Consider the following 14,029-nt stretch of genomic DNA (forward strand, 5'->3'; position numbering starts at 1 on the left):
TGACCCTGAATCACTAAAATATGCCCAATATGTTGCCTACAAACAAAACGCATCTCACTGTGACCGGCTATGAGCCAAGGCACCGGGAATCACCTGAGCTACACGACGGGCATCTCAGTAAAAATCCAAGCAAGGGAACTTTTATAAATTTCACTCAATAACTGAGCACCAATCATGTGCCAAATACCGTGGTAAGTGCTGAGGCTCGCAAACAAACAAAGAGCTCTTCCTTCAGAGGAGCTCATGGACTGGTGGGGGTGTCTGATCATAGGACAGCTAACACTACTATGATTTTCAGGCAGTCTGCTAATCTACCACGCAAGGACAGCAGTGAACCTGATTAACTCTGAACGTGTGAGTCCCAGAAGGGGTCAGAGAAGATGGGAGGTGTGAGCTTGAGGCACAAAATCTACAGGTAAAACTCTAGGCAAGGAGAAGGAATTAAGGTGGAGGAACAAGGAAGGTGAGTCTGCAAAGAGGGGTGTATATACAAATCACGGGTATTCTCCAGTGATCTGAATGTCTTCTACATGAGGAGACCCTACCTGGCCCAAGCATCCTCTGACCCACATGCCAGCAGAGCAGCATGATTAAGAACATGGGCTCTGGAGCTGTTCACGCTTCAGACTGAGTCCCCCTTCTGCCGCTCAGTAGGAGAGCATGGGCTCCAGCACCGGTCTCTGCGTTCAAGTCTTAGCTCAGCCACTTCCTGGCTTTGGGACCCTGGGCAGCTTATCTAACCTCCCTGTGCCTCAGTTTTCTCATCTCTAAAATGGAAAGAATAACAGAGCCTACCTCATAGGGTGGTTGTGAAGACTGGCTGATACCCAAATGAGGGGCACAGAGCCTGGCACAAGTAGGCATCGGTAACATTCCAGTAACCTCGCCCAGTCTCACTTCCTTGGTCTGTAAATTAGAGGTTTGCAGGATTTAAGAGACACTAAAGCCGTAACTGATAACTGAATGATTTTGGCTTCTGATTCCCAATAAGCCAAGGCTAACATCAGCCCGTCAGGGGAAGCGCTCCCAGCAATGGCTGGAGAAGCAGATATGGAAGTTCATGGACATTTCCAGGCTCTGGCTGGCAGCCCGGCTCAAGTCAGGCCTCCGGAAGCCATGGACCAGTTTAGGTGACCTGTGAAAGGGAATTCCTCCACCTGCAGCAGCACGCAGGTGGCACAGGGGAGGGGTGTCCCAGGGGCTGCTGTGCTCAGCTCCAGCCAGGGCCTGCCCGGGGGCAGTGAGGGGACCGCTCTTTCCTTCTTCCCAACAGAGCTGGAATTAACTGGATGGTCCCAATCTGGAAATGTCAGCAGCTAATTCAAAAGCACTGGAAACACGGAGCTGACCACACCAACCCCGTCTCCAGGGCCTGCAGGTTAGCGGTTCGCACGGAGCGGTGAGTCCTCCGTATATTTTGCGTTCATCGAACATTTGTCCGCAATCTCTCCTAAAAACTTCTCAAGGACCTTGATGAAGAAAGAAGAACCAAAGAGTATTGCTACACAGAATTAAGACCAAGAGCCTCTTGAACTCCTTAGAGAAACTGGCCTGTCTTTGGGCATCTCCAAGAACTAAAGGGGCAACTTTTCTGCCACTCATAGTCACTTCTTGTGGTCCCCCCATTAAACACTTAGCTTGTAAGCCAAGAGTTGTGTCATGTTCATTATGTGCCAGGCACTGTTTTAAGCATTTTCTATATACTATCTCATGTAATCCTCATGACAACCCAAGGAGAGCTTGACAGATGGGGAAACTGAGGTACAGAGCCATTAAGAATTTGCACAAGGGTGCAGAGCCAGTACATGATGGAGGTAGGCATTGGACCCAGAAAGATGGCTAAGCACTGGTGGTCCACACTGCCTCTCACGTGGCCGACGCAGGTTCTCAGGGCTGGGGGCCTCCACTGGCAAAAGTGACCCTTCCCTCTCCCATACACGTGTGACACTGAATGTGCCCACGGAAGTCAGAAGCTAGCCAGGGCCCGGTCTCCCGTGAGCCGGGCAGCGTGTCTCAAGAGCCAAGTGCCTCAGGGTGCCTGGGTGGCTCCGTCGGTTAAGTGACCGATTTCAGTTCAGGTCATGATTCTCAGGGTTCATGGGTCTGAGCCTCACATCAGGCTCTGTGCTGACAGCTCAGAGCCTGGAGCCTGCTTGGGATTCTGTGTCTCCGTCTCTCTCTCTGCCGCGTGCACGCTCTTTCTTTCTTTCTCTCTCTCTCTCTCTCTCTCTCTCTCACACACACACACAAATAAATACACATTAAAAAAAATTTTTTTTAAAAGAGCAAAGTACCTCAGCACCATGGCTAGGGGCCCACTGCTCACCACATGTCACCCAGGACAACTCAGGGACCAAGTCTTCTGTCCTCCTTGCCCACCTGCAGCCACGAGACTCTGCTGGCAGTGCCACCTGCAGATGGTCTGCCCCACCAGCCTGTCTTGGAGCCAATGCGAGGACCTGAGCTGTTGCTGCGAAGCAGGCCTCAGAGCCATCCCCCACCCCCAGCTAGCAAACACCCCTGGCTAAATCCACCAGCCCCCAGGTGACTGGAAACTGCCAGAGGAAGCTTTGTTCTCACTGGAGAATATCGTTCCTGGCCCCAAATCACACACGAGCTCCCATAAGCCTAAGCCACGTGAGGTGATGTGAGGTGACGGAGTGGGCACCACGAAGAAGCGGGCAGCAAACCACCAGAACGCCCTGGCCAGACAGACGACATCCTTTCCCAGCCCGCACGGATGTAGAGAAGATTAAGTAGATGAACCTGGCAGCACTCGAGGCTCCCCAGGGAACTGGGTGACTATGTCACCCCTGTCACAAAGCTCATAAGTGTGCCTCGGGCCAGGTCTTTGTTCAATATCGCATAGGACAACCAGTCAGACAGCCAGCAGCACACAGATGACCAGCTCGCCGCCGTTCTGGTGGCCCCTGTGCCCAGCCACAGTCCATCACATGCACGGTTTGGACAGTAGGTGGCAGGAGGGAGAGGAGCAGCTTCAAATGGTCCCCTTCCTCCCAAGGCCTTTGGAATTCAAAGTGTCCCTCCTCCTCCAGGAAGCCTTCCTGGCCCTGCGGGTCTGTGCGACCTCTGTTGTCTCCAAAAAGCTGTTAGCCGTGCCCGACTTTTAACGTTTGCTGCCTTGTTTGGGGCTGATCTTTTAAAATGTTATTTAATAAGCACTTCATAGGCCAGGTACTGTGGTGTTCTGCATACATTATTTGACTGAATCCTTAGAATACATCTGTGAAGCGAATATGATCATACCCATTTCACAGATGAGGAAGTAGCAGCTTGGAAAGGTCAAATAATGTATGTGTCCTGCCTCTGGCATTTTTCCCTCTCTGAGACTGCATTCTCACACATTTGGTTACAAACTCCTTCCTGGCAACTGGGGTGATTTATACTTGCTTCTACCCCTACAGCCCCCAGGCACACAGCTAAACACCGGATGACTGACTGTGCCAGGGATGGCCATCCGCAGGGACCGATCAGCCTTAATTAGCCCAGAGGCGGCATCAATGAATACGACAGGTCAGCCACGTGGCCACGTGGCCCTATGACAAGACTCCCTGCATGTGCTGTGCAGGATCCCCATTACCCCATAAACCCCTGCTTTCCTTGCAGATTAGTTATCAGCACCCTTTCCGTGTTCGGCCTTTCCTTGTTTTGGTGAGAACTGCAGACCGGAGGCTCTGAGGAAGCAGAGTGTGGCTGGGCCTGAACTATGCAATGCACGTGGTGGGCTCCACCCCGAGGCCTTGCTGGGGACTGCCAGTCCAGGGCACGGGTCGGCCTGCAGGCTCCACGCAGGGCAGCGTGGCCCTGGGGACGGCCTCTGGGGAGGGAAGGCTCGGGCTCACCTTTGGTAGCGTAGGCTTCCGCAATCAGGCGCAGCCTGTAAGGAGGGACGGCGGTCAGCGGCAGATCATCGAGGCCCCCCCGGGCATAGATGTTGAGAGCCTCCTTATAATCTCCTTCCACGTAATTCAACTTGGCCATGATCAGACTGGATTCTTGTAGGAACTCTGACTAGAAGGAAAAGGAGAGAGAGAAACGTTTTCTGACGATGCTCTGAGTCACGCTCCCTCGGGGGCCCTCCACCTGCTGCTGCAAAGCCTTGAGGCTCTCTACACAGAACCCACACTTGAACGTGCAAAGCAGGGTGTTCACGACGGCCCCGAAGTGGAAACAACCCAAATGCCCATCGACTGAGGAACGGATAAGGAAAATGTGGGCTAGCCTCGCGGTGGAATAATCCTCAGCCAGAGTGAGAAATGAAGTACTGGCCCACGCCACAACACAGACGAACCTCAGAAACCTTACGGCAAGTGAAAAAGCCAATCACAAATGGCTACATATTTAATGCTTCCATTTATGTGAAATGGCCTGAATGGTCAAACCTATAGAGGCAGGAGGTAGATTACCGTTTGCCTGGGGCCGGTGGGTGGGAGGATGGCAGGTGACTGCTAATGGGTACGGGTTTATTTTGGGGGGTGTTGAAAATGTTCTAAACTAAGGGTAATGACTGCACGAGTCTCTGAATATACAAAAAAAACCCCACTGAATCGGACATTTTAAATGGGAGAATTATATGGCACATGAATTACATTTCAATAAAGCTGCTGTAAAACAAAACAAAACAGAACAGAACAGAACACTGAGGCTCCCCTCTGGCCCCTGTGCTTGGCTATGCTGGGCCCAGAATGGAAGGGACACTTTATGAACAAAAACATACAAGCACCTGTCTCAAAAAAGGACATCCGGGTAGGTCCTGCCCATTGCACAGGGGGTATGCCACAAGACCGTAACCCAAAGGACTCCAGGAGAGAGGCTTTCTAAATTGGTGCAGGGCACCTGGGTGACTCAGTTGGTTAAGCATTTGACTCTTGATTTTGGCTCAGGTCATGATCCCACAGTTCATGGGATCAGGCTCTATGTCAGGCTCTGTGCTGACAATGCGGGGCCTGCTTAGGATTCTCTCTCTCCGTCTCTCTGCCCCTACCCCCGTGCATGTGCATGCATTCTCTCTCTCTCTCTCTCTCTCTCTCTCTCTCCCCAAAATAAATAAATAAACATTTTAAAATAATAATAAACAAATTAGTGCAAAACCCAGGACTTTTCTTTCCAGGGGCAAACTTTTCCCACTGAGCCATTCTCCTTGTCAAGGTGACTGAGCCCTGGTCGCCTCCACAGAGGCTGCAAGCTCTAACAGTCGTCTGATGGGCCCTCATTCCTCTCCAGCCAGGAGCACTTGGCTCCCCCAGTCCACACCCACCCCACCCCCTGCCCTTCTTCCAGGCCACCACTCCTCAGCAGGAAAAGAAGAGACGACCCAGCCATCTATAGAAGGAAGCAGATTTATACCCTGGCGCAGGCCTTCTCCCTGGAACCCAAGCTACGCGAGGCTAGCTTCGCCAGCATACAGGAGCTCGCCAGGAAGCTGCACTGTCCCGCAGCCTGCAGCTGGGAGGGGGTGGGCAATGCACAGGTCACCTGCCAGAGCATGGCAAAGCAGCTGTCCGCCAGGATGGTCAGCTTCCACGTATTTCTTTCTTTTTTCTTCGAGTACAGTTGGCACACAATGTTACATTAGTTTCCAGTGTATAACATGGTGATTGGACAACTCCGTAAACTAGGCTGTGCGCACTACAAGTGTCACTACCGTCTGTCACCATAGGATGCTCTTAGGATACCATTAATGTGTTCCCTAGGCTGTGCCTTTTACCCCCATGACTTCTTCAGTCCAAAACTGGCAGCTCGTATCTCCCGCTCCCCTTCACCCATTTTACCCACCCCTCCCTCCCCTCCCCTCTGGCACCCATCAGTTTGTTCTCGGTATTTATGAGTCTGTTTCTACTTTTTGTTTGTCTGTTTACTCATTTGTTGTTTTTTAGATTCCACATATAAGTGAAATCATAACGTTATTTCTCAAAAGGGAACAGGGGCAACAGGCAGCACTGGAGAGATGGCAAAATGGGCACAGGAAGTGAAGGGAACAAAGGGGTTTCTTTTTCATTTAAGTTCACTATTATTCTTTTTTAAGTAGGCTCCACGCCCAATGTGGGGCTTGAACCCACAACCCTGAGATCAAGAGTGTCATGCTCTAGGGGCGCCTGGGTGGCTCCGTCGGTTAAGCGTCCGACTTCAGCTCAGGTCATGATCTCACGGTTCGTGGGTTCGAGCCCCGCGTCAGGCTCTGTGCTGACAGCTCGGAGCCTGGAGCCTGCTTCGGATTCTGTGTCTCCCTCTCGCTCTGCCCCTCCCCTATTCATGCTCTGTATCTCTCTGTCTCAAAAATAAACGTTAAAAGAAATTAAAAAAAAAAAAGGGGGGAACAAAAGAGTTTTAAGTGGGGGCAGTCCGGGGGCGGGGGGGCACCAATGCAAGAAATTAGAATTACATCTGCAAACGCAGAAATCAAAGCAGACTTAAGAGAAAAAGAGCGATGACAAAAGCACCCACCGCTGGGTTCTCCACCCAGAGGAAAGGCTTCCTGGCCGACTAGGCTGTCTTCCTTCCTACCTCAAGCCCTCCGGCACCGAGACCACTGGCTTAAAAGCAAGGGGGAGGGGCGGCGGAAGCTGGTGTCTAAGAGGCTTAGCGCTTCATCCTGGGACAATGAAAAGGTTCTGGAGACGGCCAGTGGAGATGGTTGCACAACAGTGTGAACGCACTCCATGCCACTGAAACTGTATACTTAAAAATGGCTATAACACTAAATTTTGTGTTATATATTTTTTACCAACAGAAGAAGATTTTTAATATTCAGCTTGAAAAAAAGTGTAAGTTTTTTTTTTTTTTTTTTCAAAAAGAAAAGTAGACTACGAGGCCAGATGGAAAAGATGTAGGAGCCTGAAGAGAATTACAAGCAGAAAGGCACAGTTTGGATGCAGGGAACAGCCTTGCTGGGTGAGTCCAATCGGCCGCAGGCGGACGGAGATCACCTCCCCCACGGTGTTGGGGCGTGGCCTTGCCCTTGATAAACACAGTTCTCTTGACTTGAATCAGAAGCAGGGCTCCTGACTCCCAGGTCAGGCTCTTTCCGCCACGCCACATCGCCTCCTTGCTCTGGTCCTTCCTGCGTCAGTCCACGTGTGTTTTGTGGGTACCTTGTCTGCACTGGGCTTTAGCAAGCTCCCAACCAGGAGACAAACCGACTTAAGGTCAAGAAGAGAGGAAGTTTCCCGTACAAAAGTTGTGTGACTCTGGAACACTCTGTATAGGGTAGAGGAAGCTACAAAATGGTAGGAGGAGAACATTCCTCCAGGTAGAACCAGTACCAGTAAAACAGCAACAAATGACAGGTCCCTGGTGCTGTGTGGCTGTGAAAGAACTTCCACGTCCGGGCCTCAAAACAACCCTGAGCTAACTATATGCTTACAGATGAGCAGCGTGAAGCTCAGAGAGGTTAAGTAACTTTGCCGAGTCACACAGCTCATAAATCCAGAACTGAAACACAAACTCAGGCATTCTAACTTGAAATTCCGTGTTCTTACCACTACACTGGGTTGTAGAGGGTGGAGAGCAAAACCCAGCAGCACCTGGTAACACAAAAGGTCAACTTTTCACCATGAAGTTAGGGGTCTGGGAGGGGGGAAAGAAACTAGCCAGATGTCAGGCCTGGAGCGGGATCCTCAGCCTTTCTCCCCTAACACACAGCCACATCCTCACGCCTCTTGGAGTAGTGCTTGAATCTGACGGCTGCCACTGTGAAGCGTGGCCCCTCGTGTCCACTGTCCTTCTACCCCTTCGCACTGATGAACACCTGCTAGTATCATGAGCTGACTTTGAAGAAAAGTGTATCATGGCCCCTGGAAAGCAACAAGGAAAGAGAGAACATGTGTTTTTAAAGCCCCACCTGCAGCACCAAGTGCTTAGTAAACTGCACTTCCTATATTAAAGTGAATGCTCTCAAGCCAGCCTCTGAGGGGCCTGGGGCTATGTCCACTGGAGACAGACATACACAAAGGCCATTTTGAAAGGAGGCTTTCTGCCAGGGTTTCCAGAAGCCTGCAGCCACATAACTGATGAACACTAACACTCACGTATTCAAATGCTGCCCACGCCCTCAACTGCTCCGGGGCCAAGGAGGTGATCAGATAACAGGGAGGAAAGGACATCTCAGAATGAAAGCTCGCAGGCTTGGAATATACTGGAGCTGGGAGGGTCCAAGCTCACCCCTCCAACAGCCCGCCCCTTTCAAACCAAGAGAAGCTAAGCCCCAGGGAGGGAAATGATCTCCTTGGGGCCACACAGCAATTTGGGAATAGGCACAGGTTTCCAAAACAGATACAGAAGGTAAAGTCGAGGAAAACATGGTCTCTTGGGGTGGGGGGGGGAGGGGATGTACACAAACAGGAGAGTAAAGTCCCAGAGGATTTGGAGACAGGAAGTAAAGAAAAGGGAAAGAGAAATCATCCAGGTCAAAAGCAAAGAGATACAACTCAACAACAACAAAAACCCAACCTGAATAAAAGCTGGCCAAAGCACTTGAATAGATATTTCTCCAGAGACCTACAGATGGCCAATGAGCACATGACAAGATGCTCAACATCACTGATCATTAGGGAAATACAAATCAAAACCATAATGAGATACCACCTCAAAAGTATTAGGATGGCTACTATCCAAAAACAACACACACACACACACAAATACAAAATGCTGGCAAGAATGTTGTGAAATTGGAACTCAGTGTTGGTGAGAATGTAAAATGTAAAATAGTGCAGCTGCTGGGGAAAACAGTGTAACAGTATGGAGGTTCCTCAAAAAATTAAACATAGAATTAGCATATGATTCAGCAATCCCACTTCTGGGTATATGCCCAAAAGAATTGAAAGCAAGATCTTGAAGAGATATCTGTAAACCCATGTTTATATCAGCATTATTCAAACTACCAAAAGGTAAAAGCAATATCAGTGTCCACTGATTGATGGATGAATAAACACAACGCAGCTTAAACACACAGCAGAGTATTATTCAGCCTTAAAAGGGAAGAAAATTCTGATACGTGCTACGACATGGATGAACCTCGAGGACATAATATTAATAAAATAAGCAAGTCATAAAAAAAACGAACACTATACAATTCCACTTCTATAACGGATCTGGAGCAGGTAATATCATTAGAGACAGAAAGCAGAATGGGGGTTGCCAGGAGCGGGGAGAGGGGGGAATGGACAGTTAGAGGGTAATGCGTAGAGTTTCACTTTGCGATGATGAAAAAGTTCTGGAGCTGTGATAACAGTGAGGGGGGCACAAGAGCACAACGGCGGCTAGAGAAGATGATGGGAACAGGCTAGGTACGGGCAGCAGCCTGCAGAAGCGATAAGAGCCAGCCTTCGGGGCCATGGGGTGTGCAGAGCCCTGCAAGCGAGGTAACGGTGGGGAGGGAGGAGGGGGGAGCGAAATCCAGATGAAGGGAGATTCAAAGGAAGCAAGAAAGGACTGTGGTGAGAGGCAGAGGGCAAGCTGGGTGCAGAGACCAGAAGACAGAGCAGGCGGGCAGCAGAAGGGTAGCACTTCAGGTTTCTGTGCTGTGAGGAACAGGTCATTGCTCAGGCAGAGGGCAGTTCCTGTCCTGGCTCCTTCCTACACCAAGGTACCAAGCCTGCGGTGACCAGCAGGGGCCCCACCCAGTTCTCAGGACATGCGTGTCTCAGGCAGGAACTGGCGGTAAAGGGCACTCCTGATCAACTCCTCTCCTCCCTACAGTGGGCCAAGGTGGCAGGTTGAGCTCTGGGCCTCAGACGGCAGCTTTATCCAAGCACCTGGGGCAGATGATGCTTCAGGATAATGTGTCGTCGAAGGACCACCAGAGAGGCCCCTAGGAGCCGGAAGCCCCCGCACGGTGGTCAGCCAGCCGTGGGTCCGGCACAGCAATCGCGCAGCGAGTCGGCCTGCTTCCCAGAAGCCACGGCAGGGTACAGACGTGCTTCCCACCTGCCCGGCTCCTCGTAACTGCTCACTGCCTGGAGCGGGTCGGGCCCAGCGTCACCCCTCCGCCCCCCGCATCTCGGACACCCACAGTACCTTCAGGTTCCCCCGGTCCAGGGCGGCGGTCAGATGCTTGCGGACCTCGGTCAGCTGGGGCCTGGGGCCTCGGGGACTGGCCCCCTGCCGTAGGGGGTGCTCCTTCAGGTACTGCTCCAGCTTCGACTCCCCGAGGAGGAGCTCTGCCATGTCATCTGCAGAGAACAAAGCGAGAGGCTAAGCGGGAAGGCCCCCCAAGGACTTCAGGACCACCACACCCTTGCGCCGTGCCCCCAGCAAGGCCCTTCTGGAACTTCATAACCTTAGATGGAGTCCAAGGAGGCACCATCTTATGGTGAATTCTGTTCATTAATAAGAATGTTCCAGGGACATCCGGGTGGCTCAGTCGGCTGAGCGTCCGACCTCGGCTCAGGTCATGATCTCACGGTTCATGGGCTTGAGCCCCACGTAGGGCTTGCTGCTGTCATTGCAGAGCCCTCTTCAGATCCTCTGTCCATCCCTGCCCTGCCCCTCCACGACTCATGCTCCCTCTCAAAAATAAATAAACATTAAAAAAAAAGAATGTTCCAGAGTTTGTACTCAGACAGGTGGTAGCTCATTCCTTTGTCACACATTGATTGAATCTAGAAAGGCTTGATATATGTTAACAGAGAGAGCCCAAATTCAATAGGAAAACACAAAGTTGTCTTACGATATTTTTCAGCATGATCTTTATAAAACAATACTATGTATTTTCCAAGAGCAATGCGGTGAAATCTCCTAGTTCTGTTGTGTTCTATGGCCTTATAACGCGGAGGTGAGCTGGCAGAGTATCTTCTACAGTCAGATTTTTTTTATTTTATTTTTTTACATTTATTTATTTTTGAGAGACAGAGAGGGCAAAGCACAAGTGGGGGAGGGGCAGAGAGAGAAGGAGACACAGAATCGAAAGCAGGCTCCAGGCTCCAAGCTGTCAGCACAGAGCCCGACGCGGGGCTCGAACTCACAAACCATGAGATCATGACCCGAGCCCAAGTCAGACGCTTAACCGACTGAGCCACCCAGGCGCCCCTGCAGTCAGATTCTTAAAACGAGTTGTGTCAAAAACACCTGAGTTGCATGCAGTCTGTTTCTGCCTAAAAGTCGAAGCTATATAGACACTGACAGCTGGGAATGTCTAGATGCAGGTTTTACCCTTAAGAGTATACTACTTATGGTTGCAATTCTGCTAATATCCGTGCTGGCTTGTTAATTAGAATGAAGAGCTCACTCCAGAAGTAGCTCTTTGGGAGCACATCTAGATGTCCTGAATAAACCCAGAACAATTCATACACCAGCCTGAGCACGACGTATTTCTGCTGTCATGGGACGGGATGCAATTGTATCAAGATGTAAGAGCGACAAAACAGGTCTGGAAGGATATATCTCCAATCCATGACCGTGGTTACCACCAGGATGCAGAGCGGCAAGGACCTCAACTGGAGTAAAGGGTCAAAATGGACTTCAGTTTTACCTTTAACATTCCAGTCCCAGAAAGGAGAACAGATTTGCCTATTGTTTAGGTAATCTAAAATTAACTCAAGAAAAAAAAAATCACAGAGGACCCGCTGAGATTCTGGGTGGTAGGTCCACTGAAGGCTGCAAGCTGGAACGAGAGCCTTCCCAAGTCCTGTGGTCAGTGACCCAGATCTGCCAAATCTAAAGTTCTCAGCAGTGCTTCTGTCTGTGCACCAGGAAGCCTAAAATAGTCTCTTAGAGACGAGACCGAGGGTCCTAGGATAAGCCGAGCAACAACAGAACAGGGCTGAGATAAGTGACTGAACACAAAAATTCTGTAAGTGTCCAAGAAGAAAAAGCAAATCACCTACAAGATGAGGGGGAAGATCAGGCAAGATCCACAGAAGTATCCTGAACCGAAGACAGTGAAGCCACGTCTACAGAAGGCACAGGGACACAAAGCGTAGCCCAAGTGCACATTCTTGAGAATGAAATCCAGCTAATAAAGAAACTCGGGACTCAGGGGTGAAGGATATGTGGGCAAAGGCCTGACAGGGAGGGTCCACACATTTACCTACAGGATACTAGGTGCCTACAAGAATTACAGTTAAAGAACAGACTGTGACTGCTTTAAACACAGTGCAAAAATGACAATGTATCAAAATTGGGAGGAGCTTTAGAGCACCATCTTTCAAAACACAGTAATATAGGCTTAAAGAAAAAAAAAAAAAAAACCACACACATGACTCCAGTCTTTTGAAGAGTTGATTGAACTCTTTTAGGAAGTGATGCCGTGTGCCGAAGCATTTATCTGGAGTTCAACAATTCCCTGAGATTCACTTTCGTTTCTTTCTTCCCATGAGTACTTATTAATACTTTATTTTTCAAGTCGAGAACGGCTGCGCCCAAGACCTGTGTACAAACCACACATTATTTTAAAAGTTGCAGTCGCTATTGTAAAAAAGGAAAAAGAAACAGGTGAAATAATTAATTTTGATAATATCTTTTATCTAACTCAATATATCTAAAATATTATCAGTTGAACAAGCAATCCATGTTTTTTAACTACTGGCATAGTTTTATGTTCTTTCTTTGCATTGTTTTCCAAATCTAGGGGCACCTGGATGGCTCAGGTGGTGGAGCATGCGAGTCTGATCTCTGGGGCGTGAGTTCGAGCCCCATGTTGGGCGCAGAGCTTATTTAAAAAAAAATTAGTAAATAAAAATGAATTAAAAAAAAGCTTTCCAAATCTCATGGGTACTTCGCATAATATGGCACATCTCAATTCTAACCAGCCACCTTTCAAGTGGTCAGAAGCTGCCCGTGGCTGATGGCTGTGACGTTGGACAGGAGTGTGCGATCACTCTTCATAAAAGTCTGCCTACTTACCTTTATTCTGTTTTCCTAAAAACATGTCTAGAATGAGTATCTCTTAAGAATGAGTAATAAAAATTTCTGAATGATAGGATTTGGGGTAATTTTTTAACTCTGTGTAGTTTGAATTGTTTTCATTGAGCAGCATTGTTTTACCTTAATATTAGGAAAAAGTGCAAGTCTTCTTTAAACACTGGAAGTATATATGATGGGACAGGAACAGTGGTTATTTCTGGGGTGAGACTATTCATATACACGGACTTTCTTTTCTGTAGATTTTAAATTTCCAAAAGCTAAAATAACGTTAGATTCAGAGTTATAGATATAAATCCCAGTTTGTCACGCTGGGACTGTGGCCCTAGGATTTAACCTCAGTGTTCTGGGGGGGCGGGGGGAGCAATTTTAAGAAAGCCCCACTGTACGTGTGAACTGAGGATTCCTCGCTCCGCATTTTTCCCCACTCCGATTAACTCCCCACTGCGGGCTCCCCTGACCTACAGCTGAAATGGCCGTCCCCAGCAGAATCACTAGGCCAGCAAGCAGAAAGGACAGCAGACTGGGCCCTCTGCTGTCTGCCACCTCTTTCTAGCTGGGCGACCAGGGGCACATTGCTCACCCTCTTGAAGCACCAGCCTCCATGTATAAAATGGGAAGGATACGGTGACCACAACGAGACTGTGGATGGGAGCTAATGCATTCTTGGGGAGGGACATGCTGTGGCCTGGCCTGCCATGCCTCTCAACTAGACCCTACAGGATGAGTAGGATCTGGACTGGCAAACAGCACAGGGAAGGACAAACCAGGCTGAGGGAACAGCAGAGCACAAGGAAGGTGCAAAGGCAAGGAAAGTGCACCGGACCAAGTGGCCGGAGAAGAGGGTGTGGGCGAGCGGGAGGGCAAGAACGGAGACTCAAGCGGGGAGCAAAACATGGGACTAACGGTTCCCCTCTCCCCGCTGAGCCCCATCTCCGTGGAAAACAGGTTCCGGCCAAGTTCTCCACACGTGGGCCCAGTGAACCTCCTCCACGCCTCTGGGATGACTCGGAATGTGGAGAACACATCCACCGCTCCTTGATAAACACCTACTGATCTTTTGGGCACTGCTCATCTCTCCCCGCATGTGCCCTATCCCACGCCACCCCCGGCTGCCACCAGGAACCTCAAGCACGCCAGCCTAGGCCTT

General features: G+C 49.8%; 1 protein-coding gene across 7 annotated transcripts in view; it reads right to left on the bottom strand.

Moving 5' to 3' along the window:
* TTC7B (tetratricopeptide repeat domain 7B) overlaps positions 1 to 14,029 on the bottom strand; it is a 254,266-nt gene that overhangs the window by 220,964 nt on the left and 19,273 nt on the right. For 6 of the 7 annotated variants that reach the window (XM_042944076.1, XM_042944086.1, XM_042944078.1 and 3 more), the window contains exons 2-3: positions 10,036 to 10,190; positions 3,864 to 4,032 (exon numbers count right to left, since the gene is read on the bottom strand). In XM_042944076.1, coding sequence (XP_042800010.1) covers positions 3,864 to 4,032; positions 10,036 to 10,190 — 324 coding nt within the window. Of the gene's footprint in view, positions 1 to 3,863; positions 4,033 to 10,035; positions 10,191 to 14,029 lie in introns of those variants that run through there. The other variant, XM_042944081.1, reaches the window with a different exon arrangement.

Source organism: Panthera leo, chromosome B3 (genome assembly GCF_018350215.1).
Source record: "Panthera leo isolate Ple1 chromosome B3, P.leo_Ple1_pat1.1, whole genome shotgun sequence".
Classification (NCBI taxonomy): domain Eukaryota; kingdom Metazoa; phylum Chordata; class Mammalia; order Carnivora; family Felidae; genus Panthera; species Panthera leo.